General features: G+C 53.7%; 1 protein-coding gene across 6 annotated transcripts in view; it reads right to left on the reverse strand.

Moving 5' to 3' along the window:
- Positions 1–8732, reverse strand: part of GPM6B (glycoprotein M6B) — a 160096-nt gene that overhangs the window by 15953 nt on the left and 135411 nt on the right. For all 6 annotated transcript variants that reach the window (XR_005386137.1, XM_038586848.1, XM_038586845.1 and 3 more), the window contains one exon: positions 566–752. Coding sequence is in view for 5 of the 6 variants with exons in the window: in XM_038586848.1 (XP_038442776.1) it covers positions 566–752 (187 nt within the window). In the remaining variant the exon portion in view is untranslated. The remainder of the gene's footprint in view (positions 1–565; positions 753–8732) is intronic.

The following is an 8732-nucleotide window of genomic DNA, read 5'->3' on the forward strand; positions in this document are numbered from 1 at the left end:
AGAATCTCTGCGTAGAGCTGCTGTGCCTCCCCTGAAAATTCCAGGAATTCTGGAAGGAACAGCTGGGGCTAAAGCCCTGAAATGTCCCCTTTTCTACGCTGGAGGCCGCACTAGGTAGGTTTTGTTCATCTCCGGAAGTAAGAACCTGCTTGAGGGACGCCTGGGTGGCTCAGTGGTTGAGCACCTGCGTTTGGTTCAGGCCGTGATCCTGGGATTGAGTCCTGCATTGGGGTCCCCACAGGGAGCCTGCTCCTCCGCCTCTGTGTGTCTCATGAATAAGTAAACAAAAGCTTAAAAAAGAACCCTGCTCGGGCAGACCTAGAGGTGGGGCATCCTACGTGGGCACCTCTAGTGCCCAGGTGAGACCTGCCCTGGATGCCCCTGGGGCCAAACACAGCCTTCTCAGCCCTTTCCTTCCTCCTCTTGTGAGCTGTTTTCTATCTGCATCCAAGTAAGCTTTAACAGAAGGCCCCCCTTGCCTGCAAGGAGAGCTCAGTCCTCGTTCTGAAAACATTACAGGGTGGTCGCATCTTAAATATCTTTTTATAGGGAAGCAGGTACTTACACCTCACTCAGCAAAGCATGGTCACTGGCGTTGGTGGAGAAGTGCTGCTCAAGAATCGCCACGGTGCCCGCGAGGGCCACGTGCCCACAGCCACAGAACAAGGCGACCCCGGAGAAGCAGAGGATGGTGGCCACCAGAGAGGCATAGGGGACTCCTCCCAGACACTTGATGCAGCATTCAAAGCAGCCTGGACCCAAAGGAGAGAAAACGCAGTGGTTACGGGCAAGAGGTCTCCGTCTTCATCCACACCACACCTTCGCAGGGAGGACTCTCCCTTGCCATCACCCCTCTCATGCTCTGTGTTAGCTGGACATGCCGAGGGCCGGGGAGGGGGGGTGGGTAGCTGGCTCGGCTCACATTCTGTGGGGAGGACCCTGGGACTCCCAAGAGGGATCGCAGCTGCATTTCCTCCGGGGGAGTAGCAGAGCAACCAACTGACAAATAGGGAATGAGTCACAACTCGAGGGCTTCCTCGCTGACCTGGGGCCGGCAGGGTGGAGGGCTGATCGAGTGACAGCGAGGACCCATCGTGCCACTGACAAAGGACAGGACAGCAGTGAAGCTGCAGTAGCGTGGAAAATCATGACCCCCCCAACCTCAACCTTCGGGGGTTTCAAGTACCTCTATTTCTGTAGCAGCCAGTGGCTTTCTCCCAGCCTCTGACCTCCTGGGCAACCAGAAGAAGCAGATACAGTAATTACACTGTTGCTGCATTCAGAAAAATATCAACATGGTCATTTTGGACAGGTGATGGCTACTTTGGTCCCTACAAGTACAAAGTTACTAACATGCACTCAGGTGGGTCCACTCAAGTTTCATTGAGGTCAGAATCAAATGCCCAACTTTCTAACAGCAGGATCTCCCCAGCGCAGGCAACACCAGCAGTATATCACTATTCCTCCTCCACCGCCTCCCACTGCTTCCACCTGCCTCCTTCCCCAATACGTGTTCACAGTAAGAATCCAGAACTGGTGGGTGACATTTAAGTACTTGAAGGAAAAGGAAAAGAAAAAAACAAAAAAACAAACAGAAAAGACAAAATGAGCGTCCATGAAGTGAAATGAAGAAAGAGCCACAGTTCACTATTCATCTTAGGAAGATGATTTTTCTTCATTTTTAAAATAAACCTTTACTGGAAATGACCAGAAAGTTCTCCCCTCGGTGTGTTAGTGAAAAGTGAAAGCAGGGGTGGCCTCGGGGTACTGTGGGCACCTGTCCTGACCTCCAGCGCCTGTTTGTATCATCCAGGCCTGCCAGGGAAATCGAACCCGGAGTCCACTCTGCTGCGTAACGGCGATGGAGAGCAGCTCATTACCTCAAAGCAAACACATTCCACCAGCGGATTCCTCCCCCTAAATGCTCTTTACAGGAGACGGAATGAGGACCCGGCCTAAAGCGCTGGAGGTGGGCTTCCCCATTTTGAGGAGCAACCCACTCAAAAGTAGCATTTGGCTGCCCTCCCCCCCCCCGATGGCTGTAAACTCGCACCACCAGGTTTCTCTTCAGTTCACTGGAAAATAAAAAAGGTCGAGGCTTCCTAAGAAAGTGTGCTTTGCTTTTATTTCAGTTGTCAGGAAGAGCAACCTCCGTGGAATGGATTTCTGAAACTACGGGACCGTGGGGCCCAGTGCACCATACGGTTCAAGTTCACGTCTGATCCTTCGGGGCTTTGGGTTCTTGAGCTTTGGGAGCAAGGACGACGGGCTTGGCTCCACCTCGCTCTGTCATACGGCGTCCTGGGAACCGAGGGGAGAAGAAGGCAACTCAGAGTCCGACTTCTCTCCAGGCTCCCAGAGCCAGAGAAACCACAGCCGTGGGCCTCGTGTCCCGCTACACAGGGAGTGGGGGGCCGCCCTCCGCCCCTTCTCAGCCTGCACGGTGTGTGAGGGGCAAGACGAGCCCCTGCTTCCCTGGCTGATGCAGTGACAGCTGGTCCTCGCCAGACAGAGGTGTGTGGCACCCCTGCAGAGCAGAGCAGCCAACAAAAAAGCAATCTGCGCTCCTCGGGTGTGCCCGCCAGATTTCCCACGCTCCACAGCCGCGGGAGCTAGTGGCGACCGGACGGTCAACAGAGAACCTTCTATCATCACAGAACACTGCTTTCGAAGACCCATTTCTGACTCGCCGCTTACTCTATTTTCTATACAGCGAGCTGGGTTCTTTGGAGCCTTACTTTGGATTTCATGAATCCAGTGCTTTTTGAAGACCTACAGGGCGCTAAGTACCGTGCCTGGCACAGGGGGGACCAATACGAAAGCAGACGTCGTCTTCGCCTTCTGGGACATCAGCTGAAGCTGCAGGCAGGCGAGTAACAGAATTATTAAAGTACAGGGTGACGAGGGCCAAGTTAGAGACCGCTGGGGGGCCGGGGGGATGTGGGGGGAGGACGGGAGGGAAGAAATTCGTATTCCGGAGGGGTCGGGAAGGGCTTTCTACAGAAAGACCTAGGATGCAGGATATGTACACAGCTGACACGCTGGCCCGGATGCACCATCTGATCAGATGCTCACTGCTTCCTGCATGTTTCTGTTGCACACGCATTCTAGCAAACCCACATCCTTCCTCGTCGAGGCGGGCGAGGGTGAGGTGGGGTGGCGCGGTGCGCCTGCCCTTTAACGACAGAACTCAGCCTTCCAAATCCCCAGCTGCCACTTCAAAACAGTCTTTCATCCAAAGGGTTAGAGCATTCTGCTGCTTTCAAAGGAACGATCACAGCTGCTCCCTGGCTCAGAAAGACAAGTGGGGTTAGAAGAACGATGCCATTCAGTCCTAGATTTACCACCAGAGGAAGGCCCCAGTTCCCCTCCGATTTCTCTCTCTCAAGGACTCCAGATACCCCCTGCCGTGGGTCTAGTTTTATAACAGCAGGGGAAAGCAGGGACTGCAGGATTTGGGGGAGCCCTGCCAGAAGCACACTCTCAGCACATGCCAGAGCTCCTAGGTCTTCAGCCAATGATTTTATTTGGGCCTGTAGGAACTGGTTCCCACAGAACAGAAGCCACCACATAGGTTATCGCTGCTCCACACGCTCAGACAAAACTCTCACAGACCCTGCTGGCCAGTGTGAGTAGAAGCTTCTGGAACACAACCCAGGAAGAATGTACAGAAAACAATACCGCTGGATGCAGAGCATATTCTGCTCTGGCTGGCCAGTTATCTGCAGGGTGAAAACTGCATGTGTGGTGACTATCCAATCACCCCCCACTGGACCTTCCATGTCTGTCTAGAAGCTCTCTCTCTCCAAGTGTGTAAGGTATCGCTAAACACTGGGCACTTTGGTCTTATGCCACGCATTTGTCCCAGAGAAACCCAAACGGACTATAAGTAGGCTTTCTAACCACGGATATCAATACTGTTAGCGTCCTCACGTTCACAGCATTTCTCACTGGAGAGACAGGCAGGCATGTATGTGGCAGAGGAGGCCGTGATGGTGACATGTGCTCAGGCCAGCCTCACAGGCATGCGACCTGTGGTCTCACGGAGCCCTGTGCTTGGTTTAGTGCTCTGTTCTTGCCACCTTGACATTCTTCAGCATTTTTGACCAGGGGTTTTCCAATTTTCATTTCACAAGGGGCCTGCAACTCTGGGAGCCAGTTTTGAGTATATGCATGTGGGAGGACAGGATCTTTTGACTTGATATGCCCGCAGTAGCATTCTGTTTCATTTCGTAGGGTTAGACAGAAATACGGCCGAGAAAGGCAGACATTGCCTGCCCTATCATCCTGGGCACGGTGTCCCAACTCTGTAAAGACACTAGCCACGTGCCAGAAAGAATGACTTCTCCCTTCACTCTGGAAGGGAGGAATAACCTCCCACTCTCTCAACCGTGGGCCAAGGCTCAAAGTTCTCCTAAACCAGGGGTCTGCAAATTATGGCCCGTGTTTTTGTAAATAAAGTTTTATTGGAACACGGTTGTACCCCTTCGTTTACAAATTGTGGCTACATGTGCCCTACCATGGCATGGTTGAGTAGCCAGGACGGGGAGTGCAGGGCTTGCAAAGCTTGAAACATTCACCGTTTTTACAAGAAAGATCTGCAGACTCAGGCTGGGAAGCCCTGGCGCTCAGCGTGTGCTCCCAGGACCAGCAGCACCTCTCAACATACTAAAAATGCAAATTCTCACATCCCACCCCAGAGCGACTGCATCAGAAACTCTGGGGGTGGACCCAGTAATCTGCGTTTAACAAGCCTTCGGGGGGCTTCTCACATATGCTCGAATTGAAGCACCACTCCCCTAAAGAATCACACAAGCTCTTTACGGCGTCTGTTGCACCTGTTTTCTTTTATTACCAGCCAAACTCCAGCACAATAAAAATCTAGCTCCACGAAAGGATTCCTGGCCTGAGGCCAAGATGGAGTAACGGGGACCTGATTTATTCTCCGGCCTACAACAGCTGAAAAACTGGACCGAACCTATGAAACGATGGTCTGCAAGATAGGAGACGTCAGGCCATGAAGAACGGCCCGCGGCTTCCAAGTCAATTATTAAAATGAACGCTCAGCAGAACCAAAGAATCAAGATCAGATGACCCAAGATGCATTTTGCAGCAGCAGTGAGCACAGGTTCATGTGAAGGCCCGGCTCAGCCTCGCTCCGACGAGAGGAACTCCTCCCCATAACCCTGCTCCTATCATCTCCGTCCCTGGGGTCCCTAAAGGCCTTGTCTAATTGAAGGCGTCGGTTAAACGGAGTAACAAATAAGGGTGCAGGTGACAGCACTGGGCGGGAGGGGGCAGCTGTCCATTTACTGATTCCATTTCACTCCATTAACCCATAGTCAGGGCTCCCCAAGTGTCTCCGAGGTCCCATGCACCAGGCTGGGTGCTGGGGACTCGGTGCTGGGCGAAGGTGGGCACGATGCACGCTCTCACAGAGTTTACGGTCTATGGGGGAAAGGCACATGAGCCAAATGGTTTTACTTCAGAAGTGCCAGAAGGGCAACAGTGGGGATTCACTGAGGCTTGGGGTGGGGTACGGGACGGCGTCCAGAGCTGAAACACGAAGGATGGATTTGAATTCACTTGGTAAAGGGAGAGAAGGATGGGTGAGGGAGGGTTCCAGGAAGCAGGAGAGCACGAATGCAAGTTCTGTGGTGGAAAAGAACAAGGTGTGTTGCCAGGCATGGAAGAAGCCAGAGCACGGAGTGGAGGGAGGGCAGGGGAAGGCAGGCAGGAGGGGTCTATCGGAGCTTGACTGCTGAGGGCTTTCTAGGCCTCGTTGAAGATTCTGGACTTTATCCTCAGAACCAGGTGAGGCCGCGGAGCATGGATATCTACAGGGAGCAGACCGGGTTGCAAAGGATCAGCCCAGCTGCTGTGACAGGAACAGAGTGGACGTGGACGGGAGGAGGGACCCAGCGTCCTAATTCAGGAGAAAGAGGACAGGAGCCTGGACCAGGACACAGGCAGTAGGAGCAGAAGGAATGGATGGGTCCGAGGGACGTTTAAGATGTCAGACGGGCACAACTCGGTATGGATCTGCTGGTGAGGCTGGGATGGACTGGTGAGTGCCAAGGAGGGCTGCTGAACGTCTGGCACGTATAACTGGATGGGTGTTGTGCTCTTCCTTGAGCTAGGGTTGACCAGAAGAGGGCTGGGCCTTGAGAACAAAGATGAGTTCAGTTGTAGACATGTTGAGTTTGAAGAGATTGGATGTCATCTCAAGGGAAGCTTTCTGGTGGGCAAGTGGATTCCTGGGTCTGTAGCTCTGAAGAGCTACGGTTGGACGCTGTCGGCTTCTGTTGGACGGCAACGAGAACTTGCAGAGGCCAAGACAAGACATGAGGGGATGAGCGGATGAGGGGACCATTTATCAGCTGAAAGGGATTCAGACCCTTTCCTTCGCCAAGCATGGCCCTTGGATGACCAACAGCAACCAGGGAGCTGGGAGCAATGCACGCTCCTGGGCCCCAGCCCGTGTCAGCTGCATCAAGGTCTGCATGTTCACAAGCCCCTAAGTGATTTGTGCCCAGGAGAGTTTAAGAAGCCCACTGCGAGCCAACGGTCCCCATCGCCCATCTTCCCAGTCCTGGGGGGTGCAACCTGACGCTCTTTCAAGGCCCTGCTTTTGTGCTCAACCCGTGTCTGGGGTTTTCTCCCTAAGAGGCAGCCCACTGGGCTTGGCCATGACACTCTAGCCTCTTGCCAATCAAATGCATGGCAGGTGCCAGGGTCTGCAATGAAGAAAAACAAAATGTTCCAAGTTGTTCAGCTGTCTTGAAAAGAGCACGAGTGGAGTGCTTTCTGCGAGCCAAGCAAGTACCGCTCACCTCAGAAGTGCTGGCAGAGACGCTGCGGTGCCCCACCGGGGTAGGCCTGAGAAAGCCAGGCCCGCAGTCCCCTCCCCTCCCGCGGGCGGCTCAGAGTGCCTCCGTGAAGGACCTGGGTCTGGGACTCTGGCTGTCACCCACCCCTCCCATGAAGAGTCCCGGGCAGGGCTAAGGTCTTCAAATCCGGAGGCGGTGCCAGGTGTCAGCAGTGTCGGTGTCGTCGGTGTCGTCGTAAGTCGGTGGAGCCAGGGAGGCCGCTCCAAGGAGAGCACCATAAATCCACGGGCTCCATTCTCCCAAGCGTCAAACGAGCAGTGACGCTGGTTAACATGAACCCGAAAAGGCAAGAAAGCATCCTTTGACGACTGTGATCTACTCGTGTAAACAGCAAAAAGAAATCACGCTGGGGTTTCTAAGCACATTTTACCAGGCCTTGTCAGGCCCTCTCACCAAAACCCCCGGACCTCGGTTAGGTCAATAATGTCTTAAGCCTTCATTCAGCCCGCCTCTGGCTAGAGAGGTTCTCAAATTTGGATTCACACAAAAAGTCCAGTGTGCCTTGGCCTAAGACGGTTTAAATATAAACCACATAGTAGGGAGAAAAAATACGCATCAGTGCCTGTAACTCTCAATGGCCATGTTGTCTCCAGCATCTCTAGAACCTTTTGTGCAGAACAACAGAATAAAACACGTTTTGTCCTCGGGCTCGCGGATGGCCGTTGCCATGGCTGAGTTCATAACAGCCCAGTGATCTGCCCCGAGCTGTCTGTGAGCCTGGCTGCAGATTTAGTGCTGGCTCAGAAGGACGGACGGCAGGAACAAGGGCTCGGATTCTTCCCCAGGGAAAGAGAGAGAGAGAGGGAGAGAGGGAGAGAGAGAGAGAGAGAGGGAGGGAGGGAGGGAGGGAGGAACAGGCACACGCGCGCCCTCTGCCTCACACACAGCCTCCGTGTCCTCTAAACTCGGCCTCCCTTGCTACTTTACTGGTTTCCAATGAGGCGAAAAATTAAAAAGAAGGGACGCAACCAAGGTTTGCAACTTTGAAGCAAGAGGCAACAGGAAAATACAGGCAGACAGGATCCTACTTAAGAGAAACAAAAGGCACCAGCAGCAGCGCAGGCCTCCCAGGCTCTGAAGGGCCCTAAGCAGGGTCTCTCTCACCAGGGCGGGCCTGGCAACCAAGGTGCCAGCGACAGCAAACGGGACGTGGTTTAGATCAGCGGCGCTCAAACCGGGATGCCTTTGCCCCCCGCGGATGACGGCAGCGCGTGGAGACGCTCGGGGTCCCACACGCGGGAGCAGTGTCGCCGTGCTGCAGGTAGAAGCCAGGGGTGGCGCTGAAGCCACGCTGCCGCCGCGCACGCGCACACGCAGGGATGCAGGACACAGAGCATCAGTAGCGCCAGCGGTGACACCCTCCACCCTCGGGGCACACGGGCAGTCCTTGTAAGATCCAAAGTTAAATTAAAAAGAAAACCAAAACCTTAAACTCTGTTTTAAAAACACGGTAGTGGGGATCCCCGGGTGGCTCAGCGGTTTAGCGCCTGCCTTCGGCCCAGGGCATGACCCTGGAGTCCCGGGATCGAGTCCCGCATCGGGCTCCCAGCATGGAGCCTGCTTCTCCCTCTGCCTGTGTCTCTGCCTCTCTCTCATATGAATAAATAAAATCTTAAAAAAAAAATCTTATAAAAAAAAAACACGATAGCACAGAAGTCTTCAAATTCTGCTGCACATTAGAGCATTTTAAAGCCCGGTGCCCAGACTTCACCACAGACCCATTATATCAGAATTTCTGGGGCTGAGACTTGGGAATCCGAGGTTTTGCCTTCTTAAGGACCAAAAAAAAAAAAACCTCCCCAGCTAATTTCAATGAGCATCCAAGTCGGAGAACAAGTGCTC

This window comes from Canis lupus, chromosome X (genome assembly GCF_011100685.1).
Source record: "Canis lupus familiaris isolate Mischka breed German Shepherd chromosome X, alternate assembly UU_Cfam_GSD_1.0, whole genome shotgun sequence".
Lineage (NCBI taxonomy): Eukaryota > Metazoa > Chordata > Mammalia > Carnivora > Canidae > Canis > Canis lupus.